The sequence below is a fragment of the Podarcis gaigeae genome (genome assembly GCF_964106915.1).
Source record: "Podarcis gaigeae genome assembly, chromosome: 6".
NCBI lineage: Eukaryota > Metazoa > Chordata > Lepidosauria > Squamata > Lacertidae > Podarcis > Podarcis gaigeae.
The window spans coordinates 76,949,494-76,965,080 of record NC_139682.1 but is presented as its reverse complement, the minus strand read 5'-3'; the positions used below and the strand labels follow the sequence as shown (position 1 = coordinate 76,965,080).

The 15,587-nt window shown below is 42.2% G+C and overlaps 1 protein-coding gene across 3 annotated transcripts in view; it reads left to right on the top strand.

Annotated features, from left to right (window-relative positions):
• OLFM3 (olfactomedin 3) overlaps positions 1-15,587 on the top strand; it is a 164,423-nt gene that overhangs the window by 107,617 nt on the left and 41,219 nt on the right. The window contains exon 1 of one of the 3 annotated variants that reach the window (XM_083743470.1): positions 341-688. The exons of 1 other annotated variant lie outside the window; for it this stretch is intronic. In XM_083743470.1, the coding sequence (XP_083599596.1) occupies positions 518-688 (171 nt within the window). In that variant the 5' untranslated portion in view covers positions 341-517. Of the gene's footprint in view, positions 1-340; positions 689-1,850; positions 2,008-15,587 lie in introns of those variants that run through there. One more of the 3 variants, XM_083743472.1, reaches the window with a different exon arrangement.

Sequence of the window (15,587 nt, the reverse complement as noted above, 5' to 3'; positions counted from 1 at the left end):
CTGCTGGCAAGCATTCAGGACCACTTTCGACCATAAGTTCAGTTTCTCCAGTGGTTATATGCCCACCCAAATAATAGTCTGTGAATCAGAAGAGGCTTTCTTGCATATCCATCAGCTAGCTGTATCGGGTTATTTTTCTGGTGCCTGTCCTGAGCGCGGCAGCTTTATTAGCCACCGTTAGTCATCTCCCACTGGTTGAGCTAACTAGATTTTAACAGATTCCTTAGAACCTTCCACTCTCATCCCCCACTCCCTCTCCCTTTCCTTCGCTCCACAGGGAAGCTGTAATAATTACAGGCATATAAAAAGGATTGTGTGTCTGTGGCCAGCCTGCTTTAGTGTGTGGTGATATAAGAAAGGAGACTAGGAGCTGCACTGGAGGGGGGAAGAGAGGGGGGGGGAGAGGCTGCCTGGATGTGTGTTTTAGTGGATGATTAAATCTGGGGAGGCTGATCCCCTTTCATGCTGAGGATGTTGTGAGCTGCAGGAACGCCTCTCCCTGCCAGCCTGCACTAGGATGATAATCAGTCACTATGAAAACTCATTAGCCTCCACAGCAATGAGTCCTCCACTGCTCAAGCTTGGTGCTGTCCTTAGTACCATGGCAATGATTTCTAACTGGATGTCCCAAACGCTCCCATCACTGGTAGGACTAAACACCACGAGGCTGTCCACTTCTAATACTCTAGTAAGTAACTGCAATCTCTTGAAAGGCTTCGTTTGGAGGAGGGCTAGGGTGGGGGGAGAGACCTTCAGCAATTTCTTTTTCTTTTTTAAGAGACTGGGAAGTCCTTCTTCGTAAAGTTTTTCATCTCCTTTTTAAATCTGTTTTAAGTAGGACCCCCCCCCCGACTCTTAATTGATGTATGTTGCGAGCTGGACCCTAGAACCTCAGAACATCTGGAAAGGATCTTTGCAGGAGAAGGTTTTGAAGTGGGCTTGTTGAATACTTGTTTAAAACCCTGGGTATTGTATGCAATATGCAAGATGTTTCTAGATGTTGAGTTTTGGATTCTTTTCATATGCAGGATTATTATTATTCCAAAAACAAACAAAAATCTTGTCATGGTTATGTGGAGTAAAATAGATTAGACTGTCAGAGTTGTTTATTTTTATGTTTATTTTATTGTAAAAACTATCATATGCAGCAGAGCAGAATAATTTCTCCCTCCTCACCCCCTTCTTGCTTCTGCCAGGTTTCAATGCAGCATGTAAATATCACAAAATAATATTTTAAAAGTAGGAGTTTTACCGGTTGGCCAGAAAACAAACACATACTTGCAAGCAATTCGGTGAGGAAAGAATGCCAATTCTTATTCCCAGTTTACCAGCTATTGATGTTCTGCTACTTTTCCTTATGGATTTAATCTCCCGTTTATGACTACTTTCAGTTCATATATGATGCATGCCAGGAAATTTTGTTCCAGCATAAGAGCAGCCAGTTCAAAATTGCTTTTATCTGTCTCGTTCTGTGGCCTTAATATTGGCTTAATAGCTTGGTGGAAGGGGTGAACCCTGGGTTCTTTGCCATCTCATTTGATGAGAGAGGAGCTAATGAAAGTTTGAAGAGAGGGCACTTAAACTAAATATCTGTGAGGAATCATTCCTCCATACCTGTGCTAACATGCAGTGTAATTGCAATCAAATATCAGGGCAAGAACAGCTTGGGGCTAAATTTCACTTAAAAACTAAAAGATGTGATTAATTTACTGATCGATGTTGAATTTGCCAAAAGCCTGTGAACAGAGGAAGATAATTATAGTAGTTAGCTTCCAGTGCTGTTCATTTAGGCTCCTTGTTTTGCTATTTTTAAAGACCTTCTAATGTAGCCCTATTGATTTCAGGGAGACTGTGGGTAGAAGGGAGACAATTCTGATTATTTTCAAGAAATACAACTGAATTATTGCCCACCTTTGTACGTACTGGGGCTCTGGGAAGATGTGAGTTTATCTGAACCATGCACCCAGTTTGACTTACTAAATTTGATGGATCAGCTCTTCACCTAAGGTAAACTAGTGTATGTAGCTCTTTAGACCTCAAATGAGCTGTATCGAGTTAAGGATTGAGGCTATACATTGTGTGTGTGTGTGTGTGTCCTTATGTTTGACTGCAGTAAGATGAAAAAAACTAATTGGGTTTAGTTAAGGTTACAGCTAGAAGGACAGGGACGAAGTGTCACTGTTTCTCTCAGTTATATGTTGAATAATTAAGATTAAGATTAAGATTATTAATTTTTGCAAATTTGGAAAACCTGTGTGGTGTAAAGGATACGTTGGAAGACAGAGGGTATCTGAGTTTCTTAGCCACAAAAGTAACTGACTGGCCTTGAACCAATCTCAGCCCAACCAGCCTTGCAAAGTTGATGTGATATGCGTTGTCCAAACATGTTTGAGGAAGGGTGTTAGATAGATTAATAGATCCAGATGATTTATCAGGGTCCCCCCCCCCAAAAAAAAAAAGAAACTGGGAGACATATGAAGCCAGGAAGAGGGTAGAACCTACAATAAATTAGCTTTGATATATGATTTTTCTTCATTTCAAAATTTACAATTTTTGGAATTTGATCCAAGGGCAGGCCTTCAAGTATAATTGCCTTGTTGCCAGACCCTATAAGCAGTGGTAGCATCAGGAAAGGAGTTGGGGGCAGAAATTCAACAGAATGAGCACAGAGGGCCACAGAGCACAGCAGGTTGGCTTTTGAAGTAAGTCTAGCAAAACTCCTTCCTCTTTAAAGAGAGGGTGGCTGTGTGAGATCATGTAAAGGAAGCAAAGTGATATACTTTGCCATCTAAAGGGACCATTAAGTTGAGTCTAAAATGTCCTACTGTGTACCACTGTGTGAGAGGACTCCTGGGATGAATCTAAGAGACAAATGTAGAGATAGAAGTCAGGACAACCTGATCAGAACCTGGGCCAATATACTTTAGAGTAGGCTGGTGAGTTTCCATTCCCCAGATAGAAACAAAGTTTGGACCCTACCCCTTAGTCACTCTTTTTTCACTCTCTTCTTTTTTTTCTTTCCTTCTTTCTTCAGCGGCTTGTATTTGATTGTGTGTCTGTGTAGGGTGTCCGGCACACAATATCTCCAGATATCACACATCCTGCGAATTATTTGTACCGCTCTGTCCTAAACCTTATGACCCAAGAAATAATCTGTGCTCACAACTAGCATTTGTTCGGCACATTCCAACACACTTCACCTCCATCCTTTCAGCAATCCCTGCAGAAGCAGCCCCTACAACAGTAATGTAATCCTCATACTTAAGGCGAATGATAAGGAAATAATAGCATGTCTGTCTTACTGTGGACCAGTTAGCAATATGTTCTCTGTATGTAGAAGGCACTGGGTGGTGATTATGAATCCGCCATAGATAAACTCGAAGTAAACTATCAAATGTGAAGCGGAGAGTTGTCTTTTTATTAAGCTTGGTACCTTTTCAGATATTTTGCTGCACATACTGTATCATAAAGGAAGAGCAGTAAATCCAATTTCCTTTATTATTTCCCCAACTGGGCTGGAGAAATATTCTCTTTTTCCCTTTTTTCAGTTGCTGCTTTTATTGAACTTGATGGAATTTGATGCCCATCCCCACCCCCAAAAAACCTGGCCAGTATATATTGAGTATATATATTCTTCTATTGAAACAAATGAGGCTGTTTCAATAGAAATTTTGCATTCATTGTTGTCATCCCTCCTGCTTTCAATTCAGTGGAATCTGTGCAGGAAATTCTTCCACTTAGAGATCTGAACTCCAGCAATTGCAACTAAAAACATGTTACCGTGTTATCATCAGACAATGAGAAACATAAACAGCTTGGCTGGAGTACAGCTATTCCGCAACTATGTATTTATATCTACATACACACACACACACACACACACACACACACACTCAACACACGTACATTGGCATCTATATTACAAACATGCAACATATAGAATGTACTCACATATTCACTATTTGAATAGATCAACGTATAACCCTTCACCATTGCATCTATGAATCATAACTTGTGAAATGCTCTCCCCAGGGAAGTTCGCCTGGCGCCTTCATTATACACACACAGCTTTATTACGGTCCATAGGCCCATTATAAATCTTTAGGCACCAGGCAAAAATTTTCCTCTTTAACCAGGCCTTGGGTTGATTCAATGCCCTTTTTAAAATGTGTTGCAGGAGGTTATTGGGTTGTTCTTGTTTTTATTTTGATTGTGTGTTTTGTGTTTTTATATTGCGATTTTATCCTGTGAGTATAGGGCAGTATACAAATTTTAATTAAATAACCATGACAACAACTTGATATATAATTAGCAGCAAGATTGCTTTACATGCATTCTGAATCGTACTCGTGTTTCAGATAAATAATAAAGCTCTCAAATTGTTCTCGGCTTCTTGTCCTTCTCACTTATATTTCAGTGAGTTTTGATACTGCATTCTGCTTTATTAATCCATTGTACCAGCAACCCCAAACCCCTTCAAACAAAGGCAAAGTAACTTCATTCACCCCCATTCATCTCATGTTGCCCTCGTCTCAACTCTCTTTCCCTCCGTCTGCTAGTTTGTTTCCCTTGCCTCTCTTCCCCCACTCCCCTCTGAAGTTTATCTTTCATGCCCCACTTCTCAGCCTTCCTTTAGTTCCTGGCAAAGCATCAAGGGCATGGGCAGCACTGCAGAGATAAACATAACAGTCATCACCATAATATCTACATATACATGGCAGTCTTTCTGTCTTCTTTCAGATCTTTCTTCAAAACCTGCCTGTTTTGGTGTAACCCCTTCATTTTATGTCAGCTCTAAAGATAATGCCACAGTTTGTCATATCTGGGACCTGCAGTTTCATAAATATCATCTCAAAAGAGAAGTGAGATTGCAAGCTCCAGATCTGGCTGAAATCTAAGCCTGAGAAGAATACCCAGCCCTGATCTCCATCCTCCTCCACCTTACCCTGAAAACCAAACACTCTTTCCCCATCCTCCCTTGGCAGCAGCATAACATCACATGAAGAGAGGAGGGAAAGGGAGACAAGTTCCTCCATCCTTTCCCTGATGTCCTGGCACTTTCCCTGATGTCCACAAGTCCTACAACTAGCTGTTAATATAAGGGGAAGGAATAAGTTGTTTGGAAGGTCTCAGCTAGCAGGGAGGGCCTTTCTGGAGATTTGAGAGGGAATGGTATTCTGCTTTTCGAAATGTTGGATTTGCTCAGGAAATCAGCCTAGTTCAGAAATAATTTGGCTCTAATAATAATTAGTCCAACATGAACTTGCATGGAGACTTGCATTTGTTCTCATTCATCACTTACTACCTTTAGCAGTTCTTACTCTACCTCTGTAGTTTTTCCAGCTGCTAATTTTTAGAATGTAAAAATTTGGGGGCCCTAAAGATTTGCAGGCATCCTTTTTCCTTTGCATGAAGAGAGATTTTCCCCAGCTTCCTTGATTTTTCTCAGACCACCAAGCAGCAAACCTGCATTTGCAGGAGACACACCTGTATTTTTTGTTAGGTGTGGTGATGAGGGCAGCTAGCTCAGTATTGTCTACCCAGACTGGCAGAAGTTCTGCAGGGTTTCAGGCATTCCCACCTGGACATGCCAGGTATTCAACCTGAATATCTTCTGCATGCAAACAAGATCCTCTGCCATTGAGCCATGGCTCTTTGATGCAAAACAAGTGTGTCAACGCTTTTCGAAAATGAAAATCCAGCTTTACCTGTTTGTTGCTGTGCCATTTCTCCTAGGAACGACAGCCTTTCTAAAATCACAAAAGATGCCGGAAATAATAAAGGAAAAACAGAAGGCACAAGAGCACTGTGGCCTAAATATAGCCTAATATCATCAATCATTTAAGCCTGGGTAGCCAATCACAATGTCCTTCCACTGTGCCTAAGGAATTTTCTTTGTGCTAAATATGCATCAGATGAACAGGAAGTCATTTTAAAAGAATGTCTTGTAGTGATTACTTTTAGAATAGCACTAGTTCAGCATGCAACATGCTGAGGACTCTTCCAGCACATCATATCTCATACATAATATGCTTGATGTCCTTCGGGTTTAGGGAAGGTTTTGAGAATCCATCCTTCTTCTCGTCCTATTTATTGTCTCCCTCACTGTCTAAATGTAGATTGTCATACCTTCAGGGAAAGGAACTTTCCCATTCTGCTTATGCTATCCTGTTCAGCATTACTACTACTACTACTACTACTACTACTACTACTACTACTACTACTATGCCACCCTTCTGACTGTTGCCCCAGCCACTCTGGGCAGCTTCCAACAAATTAACACACAGCAAGACATCAAAATATTGAAAACTTCCTTCTACAGGGCTGTCTTCAGATGTCTTCTAAAAGTTGTTTATTTCCTTAACATATGATAGGAGGGTGTTCCACAGGGCAGACACTGCTGCTGAGAAGGCCCTCTTCCTGGTTCCCTGTCACCTCACTTTTTGCAGTGAGGAAACTGCCAGAAGGCCCCCAGAGCTGGATCTCAGTATCTGGGCTGAACGATGGGGGGTTCACTCCATTAGCTACATAGATTACCCTGTATAAATTAATAAGAAAGCTGCAATCCTATACACACTTAGGAGGCAATCCAAACCCAAGGTTCTCTGAGGAATAAGTGAGTTAGGATGTAGTGAATCTCTGGTTCAGTGTAAGACTGACCCCCCCCCCAACCCTGGCTCATCTGAAGCTAGCTCAGCTGAGGCTTGTATTAGTCTCCCTCCCCCCCCCAAAAAAAAGGCATTCTACAGTGTGACAGGTGTCAAACTGGGGGCAGGGATACACTTATGCTGGATCCTAATTCCTAGCTCAATCTCATGACCTGATAATCCAGCAAAATGGGTGGCGTACGTCAAATTCTATTTTAGCTTTCCCTCTGCTGGGCTTACACCAGCTCAGTTAGCAATAGCCTCATATCTGAATGGAGTTTGGATCTGGTATACTTTATGCTGTCGTATCTTAAGCCACTTTAAATTATGCTGGCTTCCCAGAGTTCGGATTGCTCCATAAACTGGGAATAAGTCTCTCTGACCTCCGTGGAACTTACTTCTGAATAGACTTGTATAGGATTGTGATATTAGTTTTGGAGCGAATAAACATCATCACAGTATGTTCTTTGATTTGTATATGATATGTAGCTGTCCTAGCTCTTAGCCTCATCTGTACAATAATGGTGACCCAGTTTCCAAATGTGGAACTGAGGCCAAAAGATGCCCAACTGAGTCTAATGCTGAGGAAGAATTTTTACCCATAGTTCCTGGGCCCAAAGCTGTTGCTCAGCAAGAATAAGTCTAGCTTAGACCTGTGAGAATGCTTTCACCCTCGTTAGCTTTTCAGTAACTTTACATCTGCAGTTAAGTTTGTTACTCACCCTCAAACTGTTTGCTTATTCGTTCTGTGCGGGAGCCAGCACCACAGCTCCCCATCCCGTGCCTCAGATGTGCCAATGCCACAGCAAGCTTGTCATCCATTACTGAGTCATTATTATAAAATATAAACTGCCTTAAGTGCTTTGGCAGCAAGGTGGTAGATAAGTGTCATAAATAAATAAGCAACCCACATTTTAATAGCTCGGAGAATGGCGCAAATGTGAATGAGACATGGATACAACATGAGCATATGTTGGGATTGGTCACAAATTTGTGTTTATCACCTGATTGATCATCCCTTGATTACTCAGCAGTGGAGCTGGGGAGGAGGCAGAGCCCAGTTGCAGAACACAAGCTCTGCCTGAAGAAGGTCCACATATCAATATCTGGCACCTCCAGTTTTTTATTATTATTATTATTATTATTATTATTATTATTATTATTATACGCTGCCCATCTGGCTGGGTTTCCCCAGCCACTCTGGGTGGCTTGAGGCAGCTGAGTGGCACAGCCCCCCTTTCTGCTGCTGCTAGTCAGAGTACAGGGGTCTTGCAGCCGATTCCTTTCTCTACGGTGATATTTCATACATGACATGGCAGCAAACCCAGGGTTGCCACCAAACATGCACTCAACAGGCACCTGCAGCCAAACAAGGCTCCCTGATTGACGCGCCTGCATGTTGCAAACAGTTTTTTTATTGCATTCACACATTACTTTTGTGGATGTACATATCAAACAACAATGTCTTCCGTGCACCTTTTGAAAATGTCACACGTGAGGTGGCTTTGAGGGTGGGGTAGGGGCTCTTCTTACCTGCTTAACTGCTGTGTATGAGCACACTTCCAAAACAGCGCTTCCTCAGAATTTGTTTTCTTGCTGATGTGACTGTAAAGTACAGACAAGGTTCCTGGCAGAACTTCAGAAGCTAAAAGGGTGCTGAGCAGGAAACCCAGCTTCTAGTGGCCAGGGGTGGCAACCTGTGTGTTCCTTCTCTCTGTGGCTAGCAGAAGCATAATCAGTTCTGCAAAATAGTATTCATCACCACCATTATTTACACCACCACATCGGGACTTTTGGATGACTTAAATATAACACCGCTGAATACAAAATGGAGGCAGGCCCCGAATATTGTATCATACCCCAAATCACAGTCTTCCCACAGCACCATTTGGCTACTAACTTATATATTTGTGTAACCTGCACCATTTGCAATTCCCAAATGTGAACACACATCACTGTACATTTATGGTGGCCTTCCGCTGGCTTGAGAAAGTTCCTGCCTTTACTGCTTGCCTATAGTTAAAGCTAAGGTTTTCCCAGTAGTGATGTATGGAATTGAGAGCTGGACCATAAAGAAGGCTGATCGCCGAAGAATTGATGCTTTGAATTATGGTGCTGGAGGAGACTCTTGAGAGTCCCATGGACTGCAAGAAGATCAAACCTATCCATTCTTAAGGAAATCAGCCCTGAGTGCTCACTGGAAGGACAGATCCTGAAGCTGAGGCTCCAGTACTTTGGCCACCTCATGAGAAGAGAAGACTCCCTGGAAAAGACCCTGATGTTGGGAAAGATTGAGGGCACAAGGAGAAGGGGACAACAGAGGACGAGATGGTTGGACAGTGTTCTCGAAGCTACCAACATGAGTTTGACCAAATTGTGGGAGACAACAGAAGACAGGAGTGCCTGGTGTGCTCTGGTCCATGGGCTCACAAAGAGTCTAAACGACTAAACAACTAAACAACAACAGCAAAGGACTACAAAATCCTAGCAGGGAGGAGGAGCTGTGGGATTGTCAAGTATTTGATAGGCAGTAGCAGCCCAAGGTGTTTTACTACCCTAGGCAAAGATGTTGCCTCTCTTCCATTCCATGTGCAAAAGCCAACCATACTGGCAGCTGAGTCCTTTCAATGCTATAAATGGGAAAACATATTCTCCTGCACCTGATGGCACCAAGCTAGCTTAGTGGGAAAGCCGCATGGCTCATACACCTCAGTAGTACAACCTGTGCTCTGCTGCTCTATACACCTCTGCATCTTCCACCTGAGGCAGCTACCTCATTCTGCCTAATGATAGGGCCGGTTGCCCAGCCACCATAGATGACCACTGGGCTGCATGTGACTTGGTAGGTTGTACAGACCAGCAACAGTGTCTTCTTACTGCAAGACGTCAGCTTTAATATACCAGGAGGTAACAGAATGGAGATGTCACTGGCCCACATTTTATTTATGTTACAAACAGTTGTAGCTTTGATAAGCTGGGCTTATTCCAGCTTCCAATGCTTCTAGCTATTCAAAACCCATCAAAATTGGTCCCTTTGTCTCTGTTTTGCTTTGCTTTTATTGTTCTTGTTATACCACATGCCCTCCACCATAACAATAATAAACACAATGGATAAAAGAGCATTGTGGACTTCATATAATTCAGCACTAAACCTTTTTTCCAGAAAGCCCTAAGGCAAGTCTTTCCACAGACCTTTCCAAATAATAAATACACCTTTCTTATTCCTTTTTTATGGAGGATCCAGACATCTTTCTTTGAGGCTGCACTTTTCTGCGGTGGGAGTGTTGCACTTTCCCAGCCTTTGTGCTGAAGTATTTTGTTACTGGGAAACTCCAGAAAATGCATTTTGAGTTAACGTGATTGTCGTGCGTGCTATGGTTTAAATCCCCCTTTGCAATGTGTATTTTTTTAAAAAAATGTGACAAAATAGATTGTATTTGTTACCTTTTCAACATTTGAATTATTTTAGAAAATTATAAGTCAATCTTATTTTTTAATGTCTTAGGTAAAGCCCTGAAACAAAATGTTGTTTCTGTTCCGGGTTCCAGGCACTTCAATCCAGTCTGCCTCAGAGGAATTGGGTGGGGTAGACATGTTAGTACTCAGTCATTACTACTACAGATTTAATAAGGCAGCATTATCCATTCTGACCTGTGTTTGTCACAATTAGCACCGTTTCCATTCCACTGCAGTTTGGTTTCTACCAAACACTATGTTATAGGTCTCAATGTCTGCTATTCAATGTAAGTTACATAACTATTTACATGACTTATGTGACTTACATTCATTTCAATGTAAAAAAAGTGTCAGGACACCATAAAAAAAAAGTTACTAATTATGCACTATTTGCAGACTTGAAACAACAGTGTGAATGAATACCCACTGTATTCATTTGACAGTTTTCTGTTCCTGACTATTGCTGTAAGTTGCAGCCATTTCGGCTTCCTTTTCCATTTTTGGCAGAATTTTCCGACATCTGTAATAACTAAATTAAAATCTTAGATTTCTCCATTGATTTAATCTTTGGCAGGTCTCACTTCCCTTCCCTGGGGACCTATAAAAATAGCTTTACATAGTGACCAGGAAATGACCAATTCAGACAATGAGATTGTTCTCTCCACCTTTAAATATCTATATCCTCCTTTTCTAAGCAGCCCATTCCATTTCCCTTCCACATAGTTTTCTGTTTTTCCTCTCTCAGCAGTATGGCAGAATTCCATGGACAGTGAGGGGGCTCGTGGGGCTGTTTTGGGGGATCCCCAATCCCAAGGGTAGTTTTTTTTTCTTAAAAAGAAAAAAAGTACTTCTGCAAACAAGGTTAACCCAAGTCTGATGATACCTCCCTTCTGTGTATGGTTCTTGCCATTTTGGCTACATAAGCAATAGCTTAAGGACAGAATGACAATAAATGAAAATTATGCTGTGTATAAAGCTGTTCTTTCAATCAAAAGGTCGGCAGTTTGAATCCGTGCAACGCAGTGAGCTCCAGTTGCTCTGTCCCAGCTCCTGCCAAGCTAGCAGTTCGAAAGCACACCAGTGCAAGTTGATAAATAGGTACCACAGTGGCAGGAAAGTAAACAGAGTTTCTGTGTGCTCTGGTTTCCGTCACAGTGTTCTGTTGCGCCAGAAGCGGTTTAGTCATGCTGGCCACATGACTCGAAAAGCTGTCTGTGGACAAACGCCATCTTCCTCGACCTGAAAGTGAGATGAGCACTGCACCCCAAAGTCACCTTTCACTGGACTTAACCATCCAGGGGTCCTTTACCTTTTACCTTACTTTCCGTTATTCTGATGTTTTAAGTTAGTAGTGTAGATGGTTATGTGTATGTATAAGATTGTTCTGAAAGGATGCTGATATATTCATTCTATTAATTTCCCAGCTTTTTTCCAAGGAGTCCATAGTCCTACACCCCTCTTCCACTTTTAGGTCACACAGTGGGCTTCAGGGCTGAATGGGAAGAGCACTCTATGCAGGTCTGTGCTGTGGAAGCACCAGTTCATTCATTCATTCATTCATTCATTCATTCATTCATTCATTATATATTGCCTTTCTGCCAAGGCAGTTTAGAATTTTAAAGAACTTAGACAAATGCTTTAACTTGTAAAGCTGACCAGGTGGGGAGGGATGTTTGGATGTTTTCAGCTGCCTTCCTCACTCTCTTCATCCTCCTCACAGGGCAGATGGTGTTGGTTGGCCCTCAAATATATTTGTTGTCAGTTTGACCATTCTCATTAATATGTACCTGGTACAATGTACAGGAAATGCTGAAGTGTGTGTGTTTGTGTGTAGTTTAGTAGGCCCATCCATGCCATATACATGAATCTGGGAAGGAGTGGACTAACATGGCACATTGCAAGCTGTTGGGTTTGTGTTCAGGGTGGAGCAATTCATAACCAGGACTTCAAAATCCTTCCTTTATTGTAACTGAAGGAAAAGTTCCACCTGAAAGCTACAAGCAGAAGAGAAGTACAGGAAACCAGTTAGGTTATCTATATATATAAAAACACTAACTTAACCCATTGATTCATACACACCTGTTCTCGAAGTAGGCACAGGTCTCTAATTTGTGGAATTCATTCTGCACAGAGATGTACAGTGGTACCTCAGGTTACATACGCTTCAGGTTACAGACTCCACTAACCCAGAAATAGTACCTCAGGTTAAGAACTTTGCTTCAGGATGAGAACAGAAATCATGCTCCAGCAGCACAGCAGCAGGGGGAGGCCCTCAGGTTAAGAACAGTTTCAGGTTAAGAACGGACCTCCGGAACGAATTAAGTACTTAACCCAAGGTACCACTGTATATGGCACCTTCATTAGAGGTATGCTGAAGATGCACCTTTTAAGATTGGCTGTTGACACCTGAGATATGTATTTTAGGAGCCACCCTATTTCCTTGGTTGTAATTGTCAGTATGTATAGTCTCGATTTGTGTCATATGTCCAGTACCATGGATATCCACAAAGCATAGGGCTTGAAAGTGTTGCCTGCTCCTCTTACTCCCCTCCACCTATAAAGTAAAGACAGAGCACATCCTTAAAGGACCTACTGGCTTTGCATATGGGTAGGAATTGGGTGGTAAAGCCCAACGGTGGTGTAATGGGCTGTGGCATTTCAGACTGGAGGTGAAGGGTGCAGGTTTTGCATGTTCCCTCATGTAAAAGCTCCCTGCAAGTAGATAACTAGCACATCAGGAAGGATGAGCTTGCCTCTCCCTCCAACTACTGTGCTAGTTTTCTGCTTGCAGTGAGAGAGTTTGGTTTTAATTGTAGAGGAACATTAAAAGATGTTGTTGTCACCACACTCCAGAGTCGTTCCATCTGTTCCACTGCCACTAGGATTCTACCCTCACTTTCTGCTGCTTCTGTATATCCAGTCTAGGTGAGACATTTTAATTTGACACTGACTTTTTCGAAACCAGCGTGCTTCCCAGATCTATTTTCAGCTCTGTTAATGACTACTCTGCTTTGCAATATCTACTCTCTCCCTCACAAAGTCCTCTGAGGCTTGAAAGGTTTTGGAGGTAGAAAAATGCCTTGCAGTCTTGTTTCTTCATATTTCTGCGATGATTTTTAAAAAATTATTAACTCTCCTGCATCTCATTCAAAGCCTTTGCTGCCTTGTGTCTGCGAAGGGCTGTGTGAGATTAACCCTAGAGAAAAGCCAAGCAGTGTGCAATCCAATAATTGTAGACATGTAAACCTTTCTTCTTCGTTTTTTTTTTTAAAAAAAGATGTCAATCTTTTTCCAAAAACAATTAAAACATAACTGCATATCTGTGCTAGAAATACTGTACTGTGTCACTTAAAAGCTAACTTCTAGCCCAATGCATGCTTTCTCTGTTGTGTCTTGGGTGTGTTGAATGGTTTTGTCTAATGCTTTTTTAGGCAATTTGTTTTGGGTCTGGGTTGTGCTCTCACTTTTGTGTCTGTGGACAGTTGGTAGTTGTGAAGGCTACAACTTAGTCTGCATTTCTTATATGTCCAGTAGTGATGCCAAAGTTACCAAAGTATAATTATCCATCAGTAGTTAACGTGGTAACATCATAGAAGAAGACGCTTGTGAGGTTGTGGTTCCTCTTCTGCAGTTAGAAAAACATCACACCTTGCATCTTGTGTGGGCATGAGTGTCAATCATAGGTCAAAGTCAGGATTAGCTTTGCATGACATGCATGGCCTGCCATTTATTTTATTTCACTTTATTCTTTATTTATTATCAGCTTTGCACTGTGCCTTTCAGCAGATAAGCTCCTTTGGCCAAGTTGAAGTAAAGTGCTGATCCAGCCATCATTCCACTTGGGGTAAATTGTGCTCTGCAAACGTATCCAGCAAAACAGGGTTTAGTGTCCAAATCCTTGCACAGATATTCACATAGTGGAATATCCAATCCCATCCAATGAAAAACTGCCCTGTTCACCATGGCTCTATCCCCAGGGTCGAAATCAGGGTGAAGCATGATTACTAACACAATTAAAGTAAGATCTGCTTTGGCCCTTAATGAGCAGTGAGAGGAGAAACAGTAACCTCTCATATCTTAGCCCACATAAACAGGCTATAAGTAAGCCTTGTGCATTCGGATATCCTTGCTGGATCAGGACCTCTGCCCTTTCTGAAAAGAAATTAAAAAGGCACAAAGGGTGGATTGTTTCATTTTGTTTTTATAGCTGTTGGGGTGTAGAGATTTTAGAGATTTCCATTCCATGTGAAAGCTTCGTAGCTCTGCTCTTCTAGGTCATCTATGGTCATCTGGTTCCTCTGATAGAAGTAAGGAGACACCACAGCTTGGTGGGAGAATAAATGCTTTGCAAACGCAAGGTCCCAGCTTCAGCCCTGCCAGGCACAGCACTAATGAGGCACAAGAAGCACAACTGGTGCCTCTTTGCCATGCCTCTGACATCAGAACATCCTCTTGCGGTCTTCAGCTGAATGTAGCAAAGTACCCACTAAGTCAGGGCTGTCCAATAGGTTAATACAACTTTGGGTCTTCCTCCCCCTCCCCCCAAAAGCTCAACAACTTTGGTCAATCTAATGGGTAGATCACTACCAGTTTTTTTATAGTGGGAGTAGATCGCAGTCTCTTGGGAACTGGACATGCCTGCTCTAAGTGAATGTAGCTGAAGAGCCAATGGGTGTACTAACATAAGCCTGAGGCATCATCTGTTCCCTCCATACATATTCACCGGCCACATGGAGGGATTGATCTGAAAAGGGACATAGAGACGGCACCAACTGCAACTGTAATATATCATTGGCACACATCTTTCCTAGCGTAAATTGCCATTTCTGGAAAAGATGAGATTAGGCTATACTTTGCTGTACGTTTTTCAATGCTTGCTGGAAACCTTTTTGTTCAAGCAAGCCTACCCTGCTGTGTTAAAGCTGGCATGTATTTTGATATAATTTATAATGTATATATTTTAAACCACTGGCTTTACTTTTTTGAAATTTTTAGGTCAACCTGTTTTTAAACTGCTGATTTTTGTCTATAATTTTATGCAAACTACTTAAGAGATTTTGTGCAATGGAACACTGTACAGATTCGATTTAATAAATAAATACCATATTTTTCGCTCTATAAGACGCACTTTTTCCCTCCTAAAAAGTAAGGGGAAATGTGTGTGCGTCTTATGGAGTGAATGCAGACTGCGCAGCTATCCCAGAAACCAGAACAGCAAGAGGGATCTCTGAGCTCCCTCTCGCTGTTCTAGTTTCTGGCTTAGCCGTGCACAGCCTCTTCAGGGCAATGGGGGAGCCTTCATCCCGCTGCCCTGAAGTGGCTGTACAGCTATCCCAGAAGCCAGAACAGCGAGAGGGATCACTGAGCTCCCTCTCACTGTTCTAGCTTCTGGCTTAGCCACGCTCTGTCCCTTCCCCTACCTCCCGCAAAAGCCAGCAAGAGCCACTCTCCCTGTAAAGAGCTGCGCGGATGGGCTGCCCTTCT